General features: G+C 37.5%; 1 protein-coding gene across 1 annotated transcript; it reads right to left on the bottom strand.

The window, feature by feature from the left end:
• Positions 1-414: 414 nt before the first annotated feature.
• Positions 415-1,382, bottom strand: LOC140856566 (uncharacterized). The gene has a single exon (XM_073254242.1). The coding sequence runs from the start codon at positions 1,266-1,268 to the stop codon at positions 651-653; it is 618 nt and encodes a 205-aa protein (XP_073110343.1). The 5' UTR covers positions 1,269-1,382; the 3' UTR covers positions 415-650.
• Between the last annotated feature and the right edge of the window lie 24,668 nt (positions 1,383-26,050).

Raw genomic sequence — 26,050 nt, forward strand, 5'->3', positions numbered from 1 at the left:
TAAGAGAAATCGGGTAGTTGGAAAAATCAGAAGCCATAAATCTTGCAATATCAAGATTTTCAAGGAGTCAATAACAAACTTTTTCAAACATTTCTTAAATTAATTAAAACATCAGCCATACTCTACCTCATTCGGTACATAAATATACTCCAAATTTTTTCCAAATATTAGTTCATTGCTACTGCCTAATCCAGCATGATCTCCGTAAATATGTCGCCTAGTTAATGAAGTCAGATAAAGCTCTATGGTGGTTTTAATTGGTCCTACGTTTCGACAATCCCATGCCATTAAGATGTGGAACGCGTATGACCTGGAATCAATGTAATATACATTATTTGAATTAGAGTAAATAAAACGATATTATACGTCTAAAACTTTATGTAATTTAAAACAATAGCCATTTACTATCAAATATGTCAAACAAAAGAAATTAACATTGCTCCATTTATTTTCGAAAACATGAAACAGGCTCCAAGCACCACCATCTACCATGAACAGTCTTAAAAACAGTGGTGGAAAAAAAAAAAAAAAAGCGAAAAAGAAAAAACCGATTTACCGAAAAAACAAAGAAAAAACCGATTTTTGCACAGCCGGGGTAGCGGTGAAAGTTCCACCTGCCGCACACCGCGTCGAGTACGCATAAACGCGATCTAGGACGCGACATGCGCGGTAGAATTACCGCTCGGCATCCCGAGATCCATCTCTTCGGGTGCCGGGTCGGCGTTCAAATCGAGGCGCCCCGGGATCGCGTTCTCCGCCACCCTTTCTTCCGCCGCTGCCGCCCCACCGCTCGCCGCCTCCTCCGCTGCCCTCATCCTTCGGTCATCCCTAACGTTGCTCCCATCCTCGAAGTCCTCTCTCTCGAACCTTGGCCGCCACGTCGACTGCCCCTCCGCCGCTACCCTCCTCTGGACGCCAGCGCCGCCGTCACCGTCCCTAACGGGGAAGCACCTCGCTGCCTCCCGCAGCCGTCGAAGGATGGCGAAGAACTCCTCCACCTCGTCGTCGGTCACCGACTGATCCCTCTCCTCCTCCTCTCGCACCCGAGTCCTCCTCTTCTTCTCTTCGCCGTCTCCGGGCCGTTTCCTCGTCGCCGTGTCCATTCTAATCAGTGCCGTCAGTTCACGGCGTACGCTCCCTCTCTCCTCTACAATTTGTGGGACTTTTTTCTGGAAGGTGACCTTCCGATGGGTTTGGGCAAGAAATACCAAAGCGACGGGGTGGATGGTGATGACGTCGCCCAGTCGGTGTGGATGACGTCGTCTCATGACGTCAGGCCCTCAATGATGGCACCCATTGGGTTGTGGCCCCAGTCTTCTTTCCCGTTGTTTCCCGCGTTGGGTGCTGGATGTCCTTGACCGCGCACCCGTTGGTATTTCTCCACCGCGATTAACATCTGCGCCGTTGATCGGCGGTCGTTGGATCAAAATGCTGGCCGTTTGATTGGAAGATGAATAAACAATGTTTTGAATTAGGTGAGTTTTACGTGTGATAATGTCTAAATTGACGGCATAACATCATCCATCAGGAAGGAAGAATGCACGATTATTGTTGAAATTCAACGACCCTAATGAATTACATTGTGTGCCTCGTGAGTTGTATTCAAATGCAAGGCTACCGCGAATGCGGACTACAAGAGCCGTTGAATTCGTGTCGATTGGGAAGTTGCATGGATTCCTACGAGAAAGTATGATACAATTTTGGGGAAATGAAGCCATCTTGCCCTTCTTCGAAAGAAAAATTAGCTGTCTTACCTCCAAACAAAAAAAGAAAAGAAAAAAAAAAATAGCTACTGGCTTTGTTCAGATTGGCAAGTAAAATAATAGTTTGGATAAAATTTAGATTTATAAAAATTATATGATAAGGATTAAAAAAAAATTGATTTACTGAAAATCTTGCCGGAATGGTTTACTAATTTACAATGTAAATGAATTAAGAAAAAAATCCAGAAACATGTGAGCATTGTCTTAAGATAAATTTTCGACCTTCGTGTTAGTTTTTATCGAAAATTCTATCCTAATTAAGACTAGGGTATCCTCTCTTGGAGCACAATCACAAAGACAGTTGACAGTTCTTCAATATTTAGCAATAAAATTGGAAAGAGAGAGAGAGAGTGATGAAAAAAAATAAGAGTTCTTGTTGCGGCCAATCTTCGAGTGCGCCTGACTCCGGTGAAGAGCAACCTGCAAAATAAGTTCACTGATAGAAATTATGTCCGACGGAGATCCTTCGATGCCTAAGTCAGCGAAGAGTAGTGAACATGATATTTAGTATAGATTCGGTAGAGTTTTAACCCAGACGTCTCTCCCCAATATTGTTTCTTTACCTCCTCTTTATAGACAATTTGAGTGTAACCATCGAACACGTGGGATTTCGCTTATTATGGCATGAAAGGATGGTTAACTCCCATTATCAGGCCATGATCAGAGAGTTAGTGGGCAGTTTATGCCCACTAACAGTCGTAGTATAAAGTCATTATCCATGATTGTATATTCTAATATGCCGACTATATGTCGATAATATTGACATACCGACTATATATCGATGTTTTTAATATACCGACAGAACATCGGTCAGTGATTCTGACTTATCGACTGGCCATCGGTTATATAGTCAATCAAGTCATTATGCTTGATTTGTAGCTGCCAAAGAAGTCGATTGGAAGTTACTGACAGTTAGTCGGCTTACCAATTGATAGTTGGCTGTCCGTATCCATAGCACCGATAGAACATCGGGTGATGAACCTTGTAGACATAGTAGTCGAATCAGATCTCCTTTGGCGGTCCAGCCTTAATGGTCCACCATCCGTCGCCGACACATAATCGAGAGGCCGACAGTAAATTGGGGGGAGTAGGTCTGATTGTCCCAATAGCTGTGCCCTACTACCAAGTCTAAGGTGGCTTGACATATTGGATGATGGAAGTTACCACGTGTCACCTCGAGTCTAAGATGGGTTGACATGTTGGATGACAGGAGTCACCACATGTCACTTCGAGCCCCGATTCCACGGTCATTTCGACTGTAGGTATTAATGGCCTTCTTGAAAATCAAAAGTCTCTAGCCATTTTGTCATTTTGATGGTCGTGCAATCATCATTAGCATATTTTAATGGAAGAGATGGTTATTAATGTTGCAGTCGGTTAGGCGGTCGGATCATTCGATTGTTTTGAATTTAACCAGTCGGGTGCCGCCATGCATCTAATGATAATTGGCTCTTGATAACTCATGCGGATAGTACTGATGTATCTCGATCAGGCAGTAGGTATGTCGAAAGGTCTGATTGATGTTCTACTGTTATATCGCCAAGTGTCAATATCTGAGAAGTCTTGATTTGGATGAATTCATCTCGTCCGTCGGTAAGCTCTATATAAAGATTGTCTTCCTCCATTTAGGTTTTTTTTTTGCTACAAACTCTGAGAGTCTGAGAGTTTTTGTGGGTGTCGACCGTCGAGAGCTTCATTGGGGTTCCATTGGGTATTGAAAGTCTCATCTTCTTCTTCCCCACCTTCATGGTTTCTAGGTCTCCAGGGCTATAGCTTTTAGGTTGGCCTCTTCTCCTACCATCCTTTTTGCTTCTTTTCAGTTTTTTTTTTGCCATTATCAATGGCAAGTAGCAATAGAAAGGAAAAAATTAAGGTTAGAAAAGAAAACAGGCCTGGAGATCGGGCTCCTAGTCTTGAACTCTCTTGGGGTAGTCGACCAATAGGTTCGTTTGGCGATTCCCTTCTAAGACCGACAGTAGAGGCTTCCTCTCTGATCGAATCCATCATCATCCTCCTTCGAAAGCAGTATCGCATCTCGGAGTAGTTTCGACTGTCTCCACCTGGTCTGGATGATCGAATGGTTTTCCATCCTCCGGACTATGTAGCCTTTTACGTAGAGAACCTTCAGGCCGGCCTTCGTTTTTCGATTTCAGATTTTGTTCGAGATATTTTAGATTATTATAAGATCTGTTTGGCCCAACTAGCTCCGAACTCTATTCGACTTTTTATTAGTTTTGCCTTGTTGTGCCATATGCTTCTGACCAATTCTCGGGTGTCGCTTTTCCAACTCTTTTTCGTACTCCACCCCCACCCTAAGGCTGAGGGTTAGTGGTTTTTTAGTCTGAGGAAGGTTCTGTCCTTCATTACCAGTCTTACTTCTTCCATCTATGGATGGAAGAATTTATTCTTTTTTGTCTCTTCTTCCTTGTCGTGGAGCTTTCCTTCCACTTGGAGGAATCCGAGGGTGAGTCCGAATGAAAACACCAAAGTCGATGCCACTGACAGAGAAGACTTCCTCTGATTGAAAGATATGGAAGACCCTTCACAGTGGAAGCTATTGACAGAGCAGGCTTTGTATGACATCGAACTTAGTTCGACGCTTATCGTAGATATAGTATAGTGTAGTTCTTTAATTTTTTATTTTAATTCAAATTTGTAGCTAAGTTATTATTTTCTATTTGCAGCTATGCGACCATCTGTTGAAGAGATTCGGTAGGCTACCATCAAGAAGAGGCCCGTTGTAGGTGCGGATCCCTCCCAAGTCTCGAAGAAGAGTTGGCCTAACACACCGTCGATGGTAGTCTCCAAGGTCATCGTCGAAGTAGTTGTCGCATTGTCAGCCTCAGTGGTCCTTCTGCCACCTGAAGCCTTATCATCTGTTAGGCAACCAAGCGATCATGACGTTGTCGTGGTCATCGATTCAAAGCCGGCCAACGAGGGGCCGACAGTATCTCAAGCACATCCACACCTGATCCAGAATCGACTAGCATGGGGCCGACAATATCTCGGGCATCACCTACACCCGAATGGATGGCGGCTCCAACCATCCAGCCATTCGCTCAAGAGCGAGAGAAGGCACCAGAAGTTCCAGTCGGTGGTGAGGCTTCAGAAGAGTGGATGGAGCACTGCGATATTCGGATATCTGTTAAGGAGTCGGCCACGGGTGATCCGAAACTGACCAAAAAGCTCCTGGAGGCCGCACTTCTTCCGATAGACTGGGAGAATAGGAGTCGGACCGCGTCTGATATGTTCTTGTCATTTTACTCGTCAATCCTCAGTGTAAGTCGGTATTTCTGCTTGCCTTTCTTCTACTTGCTTTTTCTAACTATTCTCTTCTTCTTTTTTGCTAGTGCACAACATGTCGTCATTAGAGAGAGGTTATCGAGGGATCGCAGCTCTTCGTCAAACATGGGTCAAAAAAGTTGCGGCCATAAATGCCGACAAAGCTATTGCCAGAGAACACCTTTAAGCAGCAACTGAGCGGGAGGAGAAGTATTAAGAAGAGATTTCTTGTGTGAAAGTCGAGTTGGAGTCGGCACGAGCCGAATTTGAGTTAGCTTAGTAGTCTATCAAGTCCAAAGAGGCCTGGATCCAGAAGAAGAAGAATGTAATTAATCATCTCTGGGGGGAACACAATGACTGCTTTAGAGAGTTGGTGGGAGAGCGGAAGAAGAACCGAGCCACCGAAACAAGTCCAGCACTGGCCGATGTAGGGTTCCACCAAGGAGGAGGCGAAGACCACCCAAGAAACTCTCAATCAGAAGTAGGAGGCTCTTTGTCGAGCCATCGAGGACTATAAAAAGTCTTAAGACCTCATGAATGAAGTCCTCGAAGGTAGTGACGAACACTACTGGGTCGAGTACATGGACGGTAGGGATGCTGCCGATAAACTCTGTCCGGAGCTAGATTTGAGCAGCATCACAGTTTCGATCCGTGAAGAAAGGACGACAGAAGCAGCTTCGACTATCGAAGGGTCAGCCCCATCCATTGAAGAAGTTGCACTGGTATCGATTGAAGAAGAGTCGGCTACTATCGAAGTCCAAGAGACCGAAGCAATAGTGGTGGCTGAAGTAGCTACTGCGATCGAAGTTGCTGGGGAAGATGAGCAACAGTCGGCATAGATAGTCTTTTGTTTTTATTACCAGACTGTAGTTCGATTTTCCTTTTGTAATCGAATCTTAGTCCAATTTTGTAATTCCTCGTTGATAAATGAAGAAAAATATTTCTTAAGTGTTGAACTTCTTGAATATGATCGTCATTCGTAGTAGATAATTACTGCCAATCTAGTCGAATAGCAATCGATATTTGAAGTTGTAGAATTTATCGAATATCTTTTGACGCATTATTTCGCTCGATCATAGTCGAGTCGGCATTTGCTCTGTCCGACTGTAGTCAGATCGGCATATTATCCTTCTTGACCATAGTTGAGTCGGTATGGAGTTTTGCTCAACTGTAGTTGAGTCAGCATATCATTCTACTTGATCTTAATCGAGTTGGCATATAGTTTCACTCGATCTTAGTCGAGTCGGCATATCATTCCATTCGATCTTAATCGAGTCGGCATATCATTCCACTCGATATTAGTCGAATCGATATATTGTTTCATTCGATCATAGTCAAGTCGGTATATTATTCTGCTCGATCTTAATCGGATCAGCATATTGTTTCGCTCGACTGTAGTTAAATCCACATATCATTTCGCTCGATCGTAGTTAAGTCAGTATATCATTTTGCTTCACCGTAGTCAAGTCGGTATATATAGTTGCTTGACCTATGTTGGTATGTAGATTCAACCGATCAGAGTCGACATATAGATTAGCTGATAGGTCATCGATCAAGCATTTCATATTTGTAGATCGCTGAATATCCAGTCGAGGATTTATTGAAAACGAAATGTTATTCTAAATATATCATCTCATTAAGACAAACTTCACTGATAATACATCGACCTTCCACATTCGGGGGACAGTCGTTTCGACAAGGGTCTCTAGTCGATATGCATCCGGACGAAGGGTTTCGATCACCCTGTAAAGTCCTTTCCAATTTGAAGATTTTTTTTGATCAAATGGTTTTGAAACTTCTACCTTTCTTAAGACCAAATCTTCGGGATGAAAGACCTTTGGCTTGATCTTTGCATTATAATATCGGGCCACCCTCTATCGGTATGCATCCATTCTTATCTGAGCTTGTTGTTGAGCCTCCAGAAGCAAGTCCAAGTCAGCCCTTCGACAGTCAGAGTTATTTGACTTTGCATACTATTCAACCCTCATCGATGGTAGTCTGATCTCCAATGAGATCACTGCTTCCATTTCATATGCAAGGTTGAATGGTGACTCTTCTGTTGGGATGTGAGGAGTCATCCGATAAGCCCATAAGATCGGATGTAACTCTTCTATCCATAAGTCCTTGACTTTATTCAGTCAGATTTTGAGACCATATAAAATCATTTGGTTTGTCATTTCTGTCTCACCATTTGATTATGGATGATCGATAGAGATGAGTTTGTGCGTGATATGAAATTTTATATTGAACTCTTTGAACTTTTGATTTTTGAATTGTTGACCATTATCGGTGGTGATGGTATGTGGCAATCCGAACCGACATATGATGGATTTTTGAATGAGATCTTCCATTTTGCCCTCACTGATTTGCACGAGAGATTCGGCTTCCATTCATTTAGTGAAGTAATCAACGGCAACTACCAGAAATTTTCTCTGATCAGTCATTGGAGGAAAGAATCGAGTATGTTGATTCTCCATTGTGCAAATGGCCATAGTGCAATGATTGATGTCAACTGGTTAGCCGGTTGATATTGTATGTTAGCATATTTTTTACATGCTTCGCATTTCCAAACAAGCTCGACTGTGTGCTTCCTCATAGTTGGCCAATAGTACCATTGTCGTAGAACTTTGGAAGCCTGTAATTTACCTCCCAAGTGATTTTTACAAATTCCTTCGTGGACTTCTCGATGAGCATAATCAGCTTCAGTCGGTCTCAAGCACTTAAAGAGTGAAAAAGAGAATGACCTTTTGTATAGCTGTCCATTCATCAGAATATACTATGAAACCGTCCATCTTAGTCATTTGGCTTCTAACGAATTATGTGATAGAGTCCATCGGATAAGTATAGGATGATCGGATCTATCCAACTTGGTTCGTCATTTATTTATTGCACTTCGTCGACCTTGTCGATACTTCGAGATATTCGGCCAGCGTTCAGTCGAGTAGATTGGAAGAAATAGTTGCCAGTCGAAAAAGTATGTCGACGCATGCATTTTCATTCTAAAAATGTAGATGATCTCAAAATATTTCAAGGTATGAATGAGACCTTTCATCTTTTGAAGATACTTCACTATGATTAGGTCCCGAGCTTCAAATTCTCTTTTAACTTATCCAATGATCAACTGTGAATCGATAAAGATTTTCAAGTTATTTATACCAAGCTCTTTCGCTATCTTCAAGTCGGCTAGTAAGGTTTCATATTCAGCTTGATTATTAAAAGCTTTGAAGTTGAACCGAAGGGCATATTTAGTCACTGATCCTTTGGAGTTGGTGAGGATGAGGCTAGCTCCACTTTTTTGAGTGTTGGATGCTCTATCAACATGTAACACCCAAACAAATTCTAGTTCGATCTCTGGATTCTCAATTTGCTCTAACTTGTCATCAAATTTATGATCAGATCTGCCGTTGGATATAGTACACTCGATGACAAAGTTGGCTAAGACTTGAGCTTTCATTGATGGTGGTGGACGATACTAGACGATACTGTATGTCAAATTCAATAAGTTTGATCACCCACTTTGCCATCTGATCAGAGGTATCTGGTCAATGTAAGATTGCCTCTAAGGGCTGGTCCGTTAAGATGTCCATCAAATATGCTTGAAAGTATGGTCGAACTTGCTGAGTCCATATAATTTGAGTGTAGATCATCTTCTCTGCCTTCGAATATCTAGTCTCAGCATTGTAGAGTACTTTGTTGGTGTAGTGGATAGTTCATTGGATTTGACTTTCGTCTTTTCTGACAAGAACCGAACTAACTGCTTCCGAAGAAGTGCCAAATAGAGATACATCATTTCTCCCTCCTTTTTTTTTATAAGCAGTGGAGGAGATGTCAGGTATCTTTTCAAGTCTTCAAAGTTCTGTCGGTATTCGTTCGACTATGAGAAGTCCTTTGTTTGCCATAAGATCTTGAAGAAGGAAAGATATCTTTTTACCGACTTCGAGATGAATCGGCTAAGTACGGCAATCCTTCCATTTAGTTGTGTATCTTCTTCTTGAGACTGGGATGCTTCATGTCAAAGATGGCCTTTATCTTCTCCAGATTGGCTTCATTTTTTCGAATCAGCTAAAACACCCGAGAAACTTTTTGTATGTTATGCCAAATGCACATTTAGTCTAATTCAGCTTCATTCGATGTCATCGAAATGTGTCGAAAGCCTCCTCTAAGTCTTGGACATGATCACGGGTTTCAGTGCTTTTCACCAGCATATCGTCGGCATAAACTTTCATGTTACTTTCAATTTGTAACTTGAACACTTTATTGACCAGCCGTTGGTATGTTGCCTCGATATTTCTTAAGCCAAATGGCATCACTTTGTAGCAATAGATGCTCTTGTTGGTCATGAAAGCTGTGTTCTCCTCATCCTCGGACATCATTCGGATCTGATTATTTTTGAAAAAGGCATTCATGAAGCTCAGGAGTCTGTGCCTCGATGTTGCATCGACTAACTAATCAATCTTCGATAGAGAAAGCTATCTTTCAGACATGCTTCATTTAAATTGGTATAGTCGATGCAGATCTTCTACTTTTCATTAATTTTTCTCACCATCACGATGTTGCCTAGCCAATTCGAATAATTGGCTTCTTTGATAAAGCCTACTGCAAGAAGTTTATCCACTTCTTCATCGATGATTTTCTGCCTCTCTGGAGCAAAAGATCTTTTCTTTTGTCTCATCGGTTTAACTTTTAGATCGACGTTCAACCGATGAGTTATTGCCTTTGGAGAAATTTCAGGCATGTCGGCTGTCAATCAAGCAAAGACATCGGCATTCACTCTCAATAGTTCTATCAGTTGCTTTTGTTCTGACTCAGATAGAAGTGATCTGATTTGAACGATTTTAGTTGGGTTATTTTCTCTCAATGGGATCGAGATCAATTGTTCAACTAGCTCATCTTTTTCTTTATTATCCCTCTGGTCTAGCTTGTCAACCGACAGAGGATCTTCGGGTTTGCTGCCATTAACAGAAACTATGAAGCAACATCAGACTAGTTGTTGATCTCCTCGCATTTCGCCGATCCTATTTTTTATCAAAAATCAGACAAGTGGATGGTAAGTCGAGACAACCATGCTCAACGCATTAGGTTCCGATTGTTCGAGTATGGCATTGTAAGCCGAAGGCACTCGAATAATGATAAATGTTAAAAGGATGGTGCTTTGTCGTGGTTCGATTCCTACAGTCAGATAAAGAGTAATTTTTTTCTCCACACTGACTGCATCTCCAGAAAAGCCGACTAAGGATGTAGAGACTCTTCTGAGTTGGTCAGTTGGTAGTCATATTTATGATAAAGTTAAGTAGAATAACATATCTGTTAAGCTTCCATTATATATGAGAATTTTTTTTACATTATGGTTTGCTATCATCGTTGAGACGATGACAGCATCATCATGAAGAGTTTGTACTCCTCGAAAATCATCATCTGAAAAAGAAATTACACTATCATGTCATTGCTTTTTAGACAATTCTTCTTCAAAATTTGCCCCATAATTTTTCGATCGTCTAAAGATCATATTGATGACTCCAGCCGTTGGTCGGTTGTTGTTTGTTTTCTCAAGTTGAAGCTGAGGTTATGGGTTGGTAGGAGATTGAGTCGAACAGTCATGTCGAAATTTTTTGAAGTGACCTCATCGAATCAAGGCATCTATTTTATCTCTGAGTTGAATGCATTATTCGGTATCGTGCCATTGATCATGATGGAATCAACAATACTTTTTCTTGTCGTGGCTCCTCAGTATGCTTTCATTAGTGGGAGGTGATGGAGGTATTCTTCTCCCTCAATATCCATTAAAGTCTGTGCACGAGGAACATAGAGAGGAGTGTAGGAGTCGTACTTGAAATCGAAGTAGTTCGATTTCGGATTCCATCGATGGGGCGAAGTTCTCTTATCGATTGATACTCGGCTTGATCCAGTCGAAGCCCTGTTCTTTTGCTTCTTTTCTTTTGATCTTTTCCTTTCGATTGACGTCGGTCAATAGCACCTTCATCTACATGAATATACTTATACATGCACTCCAGAAGTTCGGCATATGTCCGAGGGAGGGTCTTATCCAGAGAATAATTAAATCTGAAACCTCAGACCCCTCTTCATGGTCAAGATGGCCATATCCTCGTTGAGGTCTCGGACTTCAAGCGTGGCAATGTTGAAACATGCCACGAAGATTCTTAGAGTCTCTCCTTCATTCTACTTGATGGAGAAGAGACTATCAGACATTTGCAGCATTTTCCTGCTAGTGCCAAAGTGGGCCATGAATGATTGCTCCAGCTACTCGAAGGAATGCATGCTTCTCGATTGAAGTCTAGAATATCAGGCCCAAGAAGCTTTCCTAATGGTAACTGAAAAATCAAGATATAAGAGGACGTCAGTTGTCTCCTGAATCATCATGAGAGTCTTATAACTCTTCAAGTGATCAACAAGATCGATGGAGCCGTCATAAGGCTCTATCTATGGCATTTTAAACTGAGTCAAAATCGGCTAGTCCAAGATGCATCGAAAGAAAGGTGGAGTAGTATGGATGTCGAAGTCGTTGGTAGATCCTCAGCCATCCACTTGGAGCTAGACAAGTTGATGGTCAATATCCTCGAGCTTGTGTTCATAGTCATTGAGCCACCGTTGCTGTGAAAATGCAGGGGTAGAATCCCCTGAAGAACTTGAAGATGAAGAATATGAAGGTGAACGTGGCCTCTTCTCCTTGTCACAATGGCGGTGAGAAGGAGAAGGAGACCATCATTGATGGCGGGTAGCACAGTGAGGGTGCTGGGATGGTGGTGGCTTGACATGGTGGGAATATCGAGTCGGTCGTCATTTCGAAAATAGAGAAGGAGATCGTCGAGGGACGTAGTTACTGTGCCTGGATGGCACTGCGCACGATGTTGGCTCCACCATTGGTTGCTATGGCTGTTGCATTTGTTGTTGCTGGAGGCTGTGCACTGTCTTCATTAATATTTTCACTTGTTGCACTAGCGCAGTGAATTGTTGTGCATCCGCAGTGGCGATTGAACGTGAGGAACTGAGCTCTACTAGTAGAGATGGAGGCAGGGGATCTTTCCGACAAGAAGACTGTCTAGCGAAGCTGGTGTAGCTGTTCTGGGCTATTGTTTTTGCCATGACTGGATTCTTTCACCTCCTTTCTGACGCGTCAATCTGTTGTGGTCAATCCCCAAGTGTGCCTGACTCCAGTGAAGAGCAACCTGCAAAATAAGTTCATTGGCCGAAATTGTATCTGACGAGGATCCTCCGATGCGTAAGTTAGCAGGGAGTGATAACAAGATATTTAGTATAGAATTTGGCAGAGTTTTAGCCCTGATGTCCCTTCCCAATGCTGTTCCCTTACCCTCTCTTTATAGATAATTTGGGTGTAACTGTCGAACACGTAGGATCCCACTTATTGTGGCATGAAAGGGTGGTTAATCCGTATTATCGGATCATAATCATGGAGTTAGTGGGCAGTTTATGCCCACTAACAATCGTGGTATAAAGTCGTTACCCACAGTTGTATATTTTGATAAGCCGACTGTGTGTTGGTAATATTGACATACCGACTATATATCAATATTTTTAATATACCGATAGGCCATCGATCGGTGACTCTGACTTACAGATTGGCCATCGATTATATAGTCGATCAAGTCATTATGGTTGATTTGTAGCCATCAGGAAAGTCGATTGAAAGTTACCGACAGTTAGTCGGCTTATCGATTGATAGTCGGTTATCCGTATCTATGGTACCGATAGAACATCAAGTGATAAGCTTTATAGATGCTGTAGTCGAATCAGTTCTCCTTTAGCGGTCCGACCTTGACGGTCCGCCATCCGTTGCCGACACATAGTCGGAAGGCCAATAGTGAATCGAGGGGAGCAGGTCAGATTGTCTCAATTGTTCTCATGATATTGGACTCTTGGGGAAATAATTAAAAAAATTACTAATTTTTCAGATGCCCCACAAGCTAGGACTCATGATCTTTGATAGACCACGAGTAGATGCTTGCAGAATATGATTAAAAATAAAATAAAATAATTAAATATCATCCCGCACATGCAAGCTGAGTTGGCATGCACTGTGAAATATAAAATTCATATCCCTTTAAGGCCCTCCAAGTAAAGATGGTAAAGAAAAGATGGTTTATAAATGCATTGATAATTTTGTCTCTTTTCAATATGAGACTAAACTTAAGACAAAATTTTTAGAGACCTTTGGAGATAAGGCTAGAAATGGACTCGGATAAGCCCGATGGGCTTTGGGTCAAGCTATGGATTGGCCCGAATAAAATCGGACTAGGTTTGGGCTCGAATATACAGCCCGTTCTACTTTTGGACCAGGCTCGGGTATACTATTGGCCCGAGCTAAGCCCGAGCCCGATTATAGGCCTGTTTGTCAACCCACATAGTTTTCATCTTTCCTCTCCCATTCCTTCTTAACATGCTAGTACATTGAATCTCAAAATTTCTCTCCCACCCTTCGACTCCACCACCATCGAATTATCCGAAAAAAGAGATGGAGACAGAGACTGAGATGTCGGTGGAGGCATCCTCGAACGAGGAGATTAGGAGATGGATCATCGAAAAATAAAATCGTCAATGGATGATCTGGATACGGAGGAGATCACGAGTCGGAAGGTCCGGAGATGGAGATGGAGACGTCGGTGGATCGTTTAGAGGGAGACGGAGATCAAGAGAGTGGTTGACAAATCAAGAGATCAGGAGAGGCATCGGTGGATTGTTTGGAGATGGCGAGCTCATCGGGGGTGAGGGACGGGCACATGCGATTGGAAAGGAGACAGTGGATGTAGCGGAGGGCTTGGGGGAGCTCGGCAAAGGGGTCTCCGAAGGAGGAGGCAGAGGCGAGAGGTCCCCAGAGGGGGAGGTGAAATGGTCCATGGTAGCATATCGAGAATCTGAAATGAAGATAGAGATGGATGCCCATCGAGTTCGTCTTATTTATCCGATGCTGGGTTGGCCCAATTGAGCTCGGGCCATTTTTTGTCCCAAAAAAAATTGGACCTAAATCCATCTCGAAAAATAATTTTGGGCTTGGCTCGGAAAGTCAGGCTAGGGATATGGAGCAGCGTAGCCCGCTGCCCTATTTGAAGGGAAGAAAAATTTTGACTTCTTTTTTTCAAAACACTAAAAGTTAGGATTGTCAAATTTATCAAAAAAAGAAAAAGAAATGTTCAGGTTTCATGGTTAGAGATGGCGAAAAGATTGGATCGGACAAGATATACATAGCATCGATATATGATAGATCAAAAATCTGTCAACTTGAGTGCAATATGTTTATTCAATAGGTCAATTTTTTTTTTTTTTTTTTTTTTGAAGTAAAAAAATCGGGTCCATATCTAATCATCTTATTCAACAGATAACCTAGCTCACCATGTAATGAATTGAAACAAGGTAAATAGTCAAACATTGCCACCCCCATTTTTAACCCTCAATCTTGCTTTTTACGTGGGAACAGAGAATTCATTTTCGACGGATAAGTTAACCATCCTCGTCACATAAAATATAATACGTGGATGCGATGGCCAGGGAAAAAATTATAGGGCTTGTCCCTCCAGTGCGGCCATCTTCGGCGCGTCAGCTCCACCAAGGGGAGCAATCTTTTTGTGAGTATTTGGAGTGCCATACAATGAATCTTGCGGGTTCAAAAACTTAGGCTTCTATTGCAAAGGTACGGATAATTCTCGAAGGATTCTTTTCACCAAAACATTATCTTCTCCTTCATATTAAAAAAATAATAATAACATTATCTTCTCCTGCCCCCCACTATACCTTACGTCTAATTCTTTCCCTGTCATGTACAAATTTTTCACGTTTAAGTTCCAGACTTCGATCATCCATTGCTTCCAAAGTTGACACAACGGTGCTCTTCTCTTGTTGGTAGGTATCGTCGTCGTCCACTCATCTTTTTTATTTATTGATTTATTTAGTACACATTGAAACACTTCAATATATTTACAGTCAAATCAAGAAGGATTTCGTAGATTACTTCGAATATAATTTAGGAGATCATTACTCCAAAGTCAATTAAGAAGGCTTTGGATATTCTTTGCTAAGAAAAGGACGGACGTTACACCACGCGGAGGAACTTTATTTTGCTACGGAACAAAGTGCTTTACGCCAGCCTCTATGATATAGTTTAGTAGATGATTGTAACGAAGCTACCTACGTGCATTACTCGCTTTTACGTTGTGGAAGTATTTCAGATTGTCGCCTTTGGTTATAAGCCGGTGACTACATGCGGCCAACTGTCCATGGGGACTCCTTTCGCAATAACATACCCTCGAGCATTTCACTCAGTCTACGGAGTATCTCATACATTTTCTTTATGAAATATATAAACATTTAAAATATCTGATATGATGATGTAAATTTATGAACCACAAAATTAATGCCATCAATATATGCGGCGATTTAAACTAATTTCTTATTCTATTTATCTTAAATAAAAGCTGAGTTTCCACATGACAATGAACTTAAACCTCAATCCTAAGGATATGTGCAACATTCCATAAAATCGAAAATCTAACTTAAAAAATAGTAATCCATTGGAGCCTTCCCGTTGCTCCTTTTGGATAGACACCATACAAATACCATAACAAAACTAATCTATAGTGAAGGAATTTTAGTAATACTTTAAAAAAAGTATTACTACAAATGCTTTCCAATAATTATTTTAAGAAAATATTATAAAAATATATAATATTATAGTACTTCATCAAGAGTACAATTAAAATTTATTATATAGCGATGGTATCTTATGGCTATTATAAGAAGTTGCATTCTATAGTAATGGTTTTAAAAATTATCATAGAAAATTTATAATTAAAATATGATGATGGTATCTTATAAGAACAATATTTTATGTTTAAATAAAACTTAATTAACAATATTTTTAATCTATTATAGAATATTGATTATTGATCGATGAAATAAATTTTATCATTTATACATCATTATATAAATAATAATTTTTATTATTAATTATTTATGATTTATTTTTATGATAAATTAGAACTGTTGCAAAGTAATTTGATTTTTTTATGATGATAATATTTTATTACAAACATGTATTTAAATTTCTAGAAAAAGATATTCATATATTTAACAAATTTTAAAAATATGGTTCAAACATTTGCACAAAAAAACATATTTAACCAAGAACTTAGATCTAATCTAGTCTAATTTGTATTAAAAGTATATGAAAAATTTTAAATATTACTTATTTAAAATATCAAATTTTAAACTATTATATATTAAATTCCATTACTTTTAATTATGGTATAAATATCAAGAATCATGAACTATTTACTTTTAAAAATATTAAAAAAATACTTATAATTATAGAAATATATTAAAATTATTTATATTTTTAAAATATTACAAATAACAAGACTTTCAAAATATTATATGGAATAAAATGAAGTAATTTATTTTTATTTTATATCAAAAAGAAGAGGACTGGGATTTTTTTTAAATAAATAATTATTAAAATTAAAATATCATAATATATTTTAAATAAGTATATATTATTCTATAAATAAATATAATGAATCATAATTTTATACCAGAAGTTAATATTATCATAATGATTAAATAGTAAGTAACTATCCAAGAAGTCTTAGATTACAATATCTGATTATAAAAATATTTGATTATAAATATAGCATTATAAATGTAACCGACCAATAAAATTTTGTATTTTTTTGCTATGATTTTGATTATTATTATAGATCTTTTCCTGTTATAGTCAGTGTGACCCGAAAAAAGGATGCTAAGAAAGTTCAATCATAGCGGAGTGGTTTTTTGGATAAGATCATTGAGTTATAAATCTATTGTCATCTGAACATGTGACAAACTCATCATAAGATATAGTCCAAAAAGACCATTTAAATGATGGTTCACAGCTACCCACATAATATTTGAGGACCAGAAACTAATCAAGTAAATTGATATTTTGTCAGGGCAGAGGGTAGGAGGATTTCGTTGGCTCCATTGTCAAATTACAGCATCCCAAGACCTCTGTCAGCGTACATTCTAACGATCAAAGTACATAGCAAAATGCCTACCTTGAGTTCCACATTCCTATTTTGGATAGAGTATATGTCACGTCTCCGACCCAAAATTTTGAATCGAGGGTCATGACAACCGCTGCATACTCATAGAAAACTCTTCCCATAAGCATGCAAGGCATCTTATCATACTATCCTAAAACAACAGCGGAATAATTAGTCAACAATTTAAATCTAAAATATAACGACCTAAACTTTTTCTTTAATATCTCAATAAATTCAACAACGATTCAAAGGCTTTGCATCAAATTCAATAAGCCTTTCAACCTAAAATAAAAGTATAAAGATTCTGCTTCGATCACTCTTCCATTTATATCTTATATCATCTTAATTCTTCAACATCTGTAAGAACAGTAAAATAGGAGGTAATGAGCTAGACAGCCCAGTAAGCAATGATCACTTTTCAACAGATTTCATCAGGCATTTAAGTAAATCATCATTTATAAAAAATAAGCATATAGAGTTCATCAATTCGAAATCAATTTCAATTATGCAACATAATTCATGCCAAATTCATTTCTTTTTCGAAAATTCAAGTTTCTTTCTAAATTTTAATTTTTTTTTTTGTTCTTCAATTTCTTTTCGTCAACCATGAGCTATGACCACATTTTCTCTGTGACAGGGTCATAATACCGCGTATCTGTTTGCGGTAGGCTGCGAATCATCTGGCAGCCATGTCCTTTGGAACCGCTGGTCTCGCTGGCGGTTTGTCGCTGGTCTTTCGGGCAACATGTCGCTGGTCTCGCTGGCGACATAAACCCTCAGGACAATCAATTGCCAACGTACATGCCCCCATTGGCAGGGTCCTTTACATAGTCAGGTTGTCAATTCTTATTATTTCTTATATCATAATTCTTCATAAATCATGTTTCATATTCTAATTTTGATAATAAAACATATAATCATGTAGTATCGAAATCAATCAATATAATGCATCATGAAATCAATATATTCAATCATGCTTCATCATAACATTTCAAATAAGATATTTTCATAACAAAATATCATTCATCCAATTCATGCATCGTTTCACAAATCATGTCAGAAGAATACATTATAATTTATCGAAAATCTAGAAAAAGTGAAACATTACTTACCTCGAATGCATTCCAATAAATCTATAAAATTCTATAAATTTTCTTCCAAAAATTCTGTTCGTAGATCATATCGCGATATCCCATGATCAAACATCCACAATCCTATACAGAATCAATTTCAATAATTAGAAAGAATACGAATACCATATTTCAACGGTTTAGATTGGATCCGATCATCTAATTTCATCTAATCAAAATCTAATTAGGACCTAAACGATCCAAAGTTTGACTATCAGATCAAATCGGATTCGAAGTGATAGGACCGAGATTTCTTCATCGATTTCATAAAATCAAGTGGAGAGAGAAAATCAGAGGAGAGAGAATTCATGAGGTACAATTCAAATTGATCAGGTGACACAATCCAATATTACGATTGGTCCAATATCTCAATTGGTGAAACCAACATGATCAAATCAAATCATGGCTAGATCGAAATCATGGATAATCAAATCTAAAGATTCATAGTCTGATTAAGGTGGGTGCCAGTACACTGTCTGACAATCATAGATCAGGGTTCTTCATTAAAATCAGATCAGACTTATTAAAAAAAATTTCTTCATTCACTAACCTTTTTTTTTAGAGAGAGAATCAATCAAGAGAGAGAATATTTTAGAGAGAGAAAATTCTAGAGAGAGAAAATTCTAGAGAGAGAAAACTCATCTTGAATTCTTCAGATAATATGATTCAACAAATTTTGATCGATCAGATCAAATCATGCTAAAATTATCATGTGAATAATTCAATAAGATAATGAGAAATAAAATCTAAAAATACCTGATCTGATCAAAGTGGATGTCGGTGTATCGTCCGACGATCACAGATCAAAAATTCATTATGAGAATCATTTAAATTCATCATCATTCTTCTCAAAATTAAAAATCTTAGGAGAGAGAAATAATATGGAGAGAAGATTCTAGAGAGAGAAAGTCCAATTCTAGAGAGAGAAAATACTAGTTCAGGCTGAAGAGAGAGAGGAAAAAGAGAGAAACTCTCTTTCTCATATTTTATTATTTATCTCATTATTTATTAATTAATTTTATTTTTTTCTTTCTTCTTTTCTTTCTTTCTCTCTTTTTTTTTCTTTTTCTTCATGGAAGAGAGAGAAGAGAAAATCCTATTTATTATTATTATATTATTATTATTTTATTTTTCTTTTTTTTTCTTTTTTTTTTCCTTTTCTTTTTTCTTTTCTTTTTCTTCTTTTTCTTTTCTTTTTCTTTTCTTTTCCTTCTTCTTCTTTTCTTTTTTTCTTTTTCTTTTCCTTCTTCTTCTTCTTCTTTTTCTTTTCTTCTTCCCGTGGACTTGTTTTGGGCTGAAACAGGGGACCTTGAGATCCCCTCGTTGGGTGGCCGGCCGGCGGCGTAGCCGGCATGCGGCGGCCGTCGGCAAGAGGAGAGACGATCCGCGGCAAGAGGAGGACAAACCGGTGGTCGACGGTGACCACCGACGACGGAAAAACGGCAAAAAAGAAGATTCTTCTGCAACAAAATCCGGCGACTTCGGTCGCCGACGAGCGTGCACATCGGCACGGGAAGGAAGGGGGAGGAGAGAGGAAGGGGAGGAAGCTTACCTCCGACGCCGGCGAGGCTTTTCCGGTGAGAAAATTGGATGGCACAAGGACGGGTCTCCATGAAGAAATTTCCGACGATTGCCGCTGTTTTGCCCTGGGATTCTTTGGTAGGAAGAAGGGTCTCCCCTTTAAATAGAACCAAAGGAGAGGAGTTTGACTCCTCTCCGGTGAGGTTTCCGACTCCGATTAGGAGCCAGTCGGGAGAAGAAGACTCCCTGCGGGAGTCTTCATCATTTTTTTTTTTGATTTGTTTGGGCTGGCTGGGCTATCACATTCTTCTCCTCTAAAAGAAATTTCGTCCTCGAAATTTTTCTTGCTTGAGTCTTCATAGTTTCTTACTTGAATCTCATCCACAAATATTCTAATTCTTGATATAAATTCATTCTTAAATCATTTCATAAGAAAAAGTTGGTACATCAAATATCTATCTGAAATGGAACCTTCATTTTCTTATTTATCAAGATCCACGTCTCAAAGATTTTCAATGTTTCAAGATTTCGAAATTATGATCTTATTTCTTGTAAAAATTAATATTCAATATCTCATGACTCAAATTAAAATCAAATCTATCTCTTGTGAATAGAAAAAGGTCAATGTCTCTATTCTTGCATAAGAGCTTCATTCATCATCATTCATTCATTTATTTATTTATTTCAAAATATTAACCACCCTTAATTTTAACCCATCATAAGATAGGAAAATATACTTCTATGAATCATATGATGACATCTCAATCAATCAAAATTTTAAAATATTTTCTCTTATTCGTACTTTCAAAGGTTGAAGATTTATCATTTCAATCTCATTCTCGAACTTTTGATATTTTATTTCTTGATGCAACTTCATCATTAAGTCATTTCATAAAGATCAATATCACCATTGTTGATTGAATCAATATCACTATTTCTAGTCATCGAAATTTTTTTACTCAAACCCTCAAACTCTTAAATATTCTAATTCTTGAAGTAAATTTTATCATTAAGTCATTCTATAATAAAAATCAATAACTCAAAAATTGATCTAAATCAAAACTATATTTTTCTTATAATCAAAATCAATATCTCTATTCTAAGTAAGTATATCAATTTTCTTTATCTAAACATTAACAACTCTTAATTAATCGATTCATTATCAAATTATAAATAACTCCAATTCATCTTTTATAGAACAATCATCAATATCAATAGATAACCTCAATCTTTTTCATTTAGTCCGAGAAATAATAATGATCAAAAGAGTTCTAACTTCAAATTTCATTATACCCTGAAGATAAATATTTGAGCATAATATTCTAAGATCGAAATCATTATTCGATAAACAATCTCCAATTCTTTCTAATGAATAAAGAATTATAAAATTTAATTCTAGGATAGAAAAAATTTATCTCTAAATATTCTAAATCTAAAATCAAAAATCAAAAGTCCACTCATCCTAAAATTAGGATGCTAATTATTTTTGTAGCATAGTAGGTGGAAGCTCTACTTTTGAAAATCATATTAGGGATATCCAAAAAAAATTCAAAATTTTAAAATATTATTCTTTCTAATATCAATAAATTTTTTGTATCAAACCATATCATCTATCATAATTCTTTAACTCAAAGGGTCAACATTCCTGACTTACTCAAAGTAGTTCAGATTACCATGCTTCCGCTGCGCACTCTGATCTAACAATCAAAATTTCTTAGGTTCACCAAAAAAAAAATTTAATCAAATTATTTCTTTATCCAAAAATTTCAAATTTCAATTAAAATCAAAGATTAACTTTCGATTCTCATTCATACCTTTACTGGTGTACAATAATCTTGATTAACCCTTGAGTCCAATATCATATTTAAACCATCATATAGATTTACTATAATCAATATGAATCAAATCTCAATTCTCATATCAATTCAATTCGATAATTTTCAAACCAAAAATCTTTATAAGTCAAATCAACGAAAAAATTCTTCGATGCTCCACCAAATTTGGACATAATCAGAATATATATAGATTTCAAATTATTATTTTTTTTTTCTAAAATTTCTATCATCAGGATCTTCAATATCTATTAAATATCCTTTCATAACAATCATACAAGCTTCAAAAAAATCAAATCTCTATTTAATAGTAGATTCAATTAGGGACCTCATTAACAAAAGCAAAGGAACTCCATATCAATTCTTAAATCCCAATTTTCTAAATTGTAAATTCACATGGATCCCTTAATCTGAAATAAATATAAATCAGATCTTTTATCTTAATCTGAAGATATCAATTTTTCATTAACAACCTCAACAATAATATTAGAAAATCTCTTGATCAACTTAGATACGAAATCTTTAAATTGAAATTTCATACACATCATGTAGTCTCTAAGAGACATAATAAGATCTATTATCTAGATCTAAGGATGATGATTAAAGATTCCGGTACGATGAATATTCTACAACCTCATAATCGATTTCATCAATAAGAAATAGGCTTCTTTGCAATATCTCCAAATATACATTCATCCTAATATGCCACTTTATATATATGATCCACATACCAAGTTTAATTTCGATAAATATTCCAATCAAGCATCATAAAAAAAAAATTTCTTAGCCCATTCTGGAACAACATTTTATTATCAAATCTTTATCTTACCAATAATAGTCAACTTCTCAACTAGAAGTAATATCATAGTATTATTCTCACATCGAATTTGAACTTACGATTCACTTGAATAACCATAATGCACAATAAAATTTTATGTCAATCCTTTTGTGATTACTTTCGATCAAGATCTAACTAATCATATCATGATCTACAGATTATCCATCATATTTCAAACTCCATATGTCATAATCTATTGCGATCTTTTTATACATAATCTCAATGTTTAACCAAAATTTTTAAATATTTCTCCCACTACAATCATCAAAGATCTACACTATAATGTCTCTGGTGTCTATCCACTAACACCCATTCTATATCTGATTCTATGTTTCATAATTCATCCACTTATGCTCTGATACCATATAATTGTCACGCCCCCGATCCGAGATTTTGAATCGAGGGTCATGGCAACCGCTGCATACTCATAGAAAACTCTTCCCATAAGCATGCAAGGCATCTTATCATACTATCCTAAAACAACAGCAGAATAATTAGTCAACAATTTAAATCTAAAATATAATGACCTAAACTTTTTCTTTAATATCTCAATAAATTCAACAACGATTCAAAGGCTTTGCATCAAATTCAATAAGCCTTTCAACCTAAAATAAAAGTATAAAGATTCTGCTTCGATCACTCTTCCATTTATATCTTGTATCATCTTAATTCTTCAACATCTGTAAAAACAGTAAAATAGGAGGAAATGAGCTAGACAGCCCAGTAAGCAATGATCACTTTTCAACAGATTTCATCAGGCATTTAAGTAAATCATCATTTATAAAAAATAAGCATATAGAGTTCATCAATTCGAAATCAATTTCAATTATGCAACATAATTCATGCCAAATTTATTTCTTTTTCGAAAATTCAAGTTTCTTTCCAAATTTTAAATTTTTTTTTTGTTCTTCAATTTCTTTTCGTCAACCATGAGCTATGACCACATTTTCCCTGTGGCAGGGTCATAATACCGCGTATCTGTTTGCGGTAGGCTGCGAATCATCTGGCAGCCATGTCCTTTGGAACCACTGGTCTCGCTGGCGGTTTGTCGCTGGTCTCTCTGGCAACATGTCGCTGATCTTGCTGGCGACATAAACCCTCAGGACAATCAATTGCCAACGTACATGCCCTCATTGGCAGGGTCCTTTACATAGTCAGGTTGTCAATTCTTATTGTTTCTTATATCATAATTCTTCATAAATCATGTTTCATATTCTAATTTTGATAATAAAACATATAATCATGTAGTATCGAAATCAATCAATATAATGCATCATGAAATCAATATATTCAATCATGCTTCATCATAACATTTCAAATAAGATATTTTCATAACAAAATATCATTCATCCAATTCATGCATCGTTTCACAAATCATGTCAGAAGAATACATTATAATTTACCGATAAATCTAGAAAAAGTGAAACATTACTTACCTCGAATGCATTCCAATAAATCCATAAAATTCTATAAATTTTCTTCCAAAAATTCTGTTCGTAGATCATATCGCGATATCCCATGATCAAACATCCACAATCCTATACAGAATCAATTTCAATAATTAGAAAGAATACGAATACCATATTTCAACGGTTTAGATTGGGTCCGATCATCTAATTTCATCTAATCAAAATCTAATTAGGACCTAAACGATCCAAAGTTTGACTATCAGATCAAATCGGATTCGAAGTGATAGGATCGAGATTTCTTCATCGATTTCATAAAATCAAGTGGAGAGAGAAAATCAGAGGAGAGAGAATTCATGAGGTACAATTCAAATTGATCAGGTGACACAATCCAACATTACGATTGGTCCAATATCTCAATTGGTGAAACCAACATGATCAAATCAAATCATGACTAGATCGAAATCATGGATAATCAAATCTAAAGATTCATAGTCTGATTAAGGTGGGTACCAGTACGCTGTCTAATAATCATAGATCAGGGTTCTTCATTAAAATCAGATCAGACTTATTAAAAGAAATTTCTTCATTCACTAACCTTTTTTTTTTAGAGAGCGAATCAATCAAGAGAGAGAATATTTTAGAGAGAGAAAATTCTAGAGAGAGAAAATTTTAGAGAGAGAAAACTCATCTTGAATTCTTCAGACAATATGATTCAACAAATTCTGATCGATCAGATCAAATCATGCTAAAATTATCATGTGGATAATTCAATAAAATCATGAGAAATAAAATCTAAAAATATCTGATCTGATCAAAGTGGATGTCGGTGTATCGTCCGACGATCACAGATCAAAAATTTATTACGAGAATCATTTAAATTCATCATCATTCTTCTCAAAATTAAAAATCTTAGGAGAGAGAAATAATCTAGAGAGAAGATTTTAGAGAGAGAAAGTAGAGAGAGAAAGTCCAATTTTAGAGAGAGAAAATACTAGTTCAGGCTGAAGAGAGAGAGAGAAACTCTCTTTCTCATATTTTATTATTTATCTCATTATTTATTAATTAATTTTATTTTTCTCTTTCTTCTTTTCTTTCTTTCTCTCTTTTTTTTTTCTTTTTCTTCATGGAAGAGAGAGGAGAGAAAATCCTATTTATTATTATTATATTATTATTATTTTATTTTTTTCTTTTCTTTTTTCTTTTTTTTTTCTTCTTTTTCTTTTCTTTTCCTTCTTCTTCCTTTCTTTTTTTTCTTTTTCTTTTCCTTCTTCTTCTTCTTCTTTTTCTTTTCTTCTTCCCGTGGACTTGTTTTGGGCTGAAACAGGGGACCTTGAGGTCCCCTCGTTGGGTGGCCGGCCGGCGGCGTAGCCGGAGTGGGGCGGCCGTCGGCAAGAGGAGAGACGATCCGCGGCAAGAGGAGGACAAACCGGTGGTCGACGGTGACCACCGACGACGGAAAAACGGCAAAAAAGAAGATTCTTCCGCAACAAAATCCGGCGACTTCGGTCGCCGACGAGCGTGCACATCGGCACGGGAAGGAAGGGGGAGGAGAGAGGAAGGGGAGGAAGCTTACCTCCGACGCCGGCGAGGCTTTTCCGGCGAGAAAATTGGATGGCACAAGGACGGGTCTCCGTGAAGAAATTTCCGGCGATTGCCGCTGTTTTGCCCCGGGATTCTTTGGTAGGAAGAAGGGAGAAGGGTCTCCCCTTTAAATAGAACCAAAGGAGAGGAGTTTGACTCCTCTCCGGTGAGGTTTCTGACTCCGATTTGGAGCCGGTCGGGAGAAGAAGACTCCCTACGGGAGTCTTCATCATTTTTTTTTTTTTTTTTTTTGATTTGTTTGGGCTGGCTGGGCTATCACAGTATAGCTGCTGGCATACCATATAGGCAACATCCCAGAACAATCATGGGCCCAAGGAGCCAGATTGTTAAGCAACAGATTGACTCGAGAAACTTACAAAAAGAATCAGAGACAATTAAATAAATGATTAAACCGCTAGGATTGAAAACCTCCAACAAATCTCTGATACAGTGATACTAACAATTTAAACTTATAGATAAATGGTCGACAACAAACTTAATAGCTCCATCTGGCAGATGCTAATTTAGTCATGTAGTCTACTTGGCCTTGCCAGTGAACTGGCATGAGTCAAAAGGAAACTATGCCCCCAGAATATTCTAGATTAACATCCTTAACAAAATTTTTTATTAAAAAAAAAAAGAAAAAG

The sequence above is a fragment of the Elaeis guineensis genome, chromosome 3 (genome assembly GCF_000442705.2).
Source record: "Elaeis guineensis isolate ETL-2024a chromosome 3, EG11, whole genome shotgun sequence".
Classification (NCBI taxonomy): domain Eukaryota; kingdom Viridiplantae; phylum Streptophyta; class Magnoliopsida; order Arecales; family Arecaceae; genus Elaeis; species Elaeis guineensis.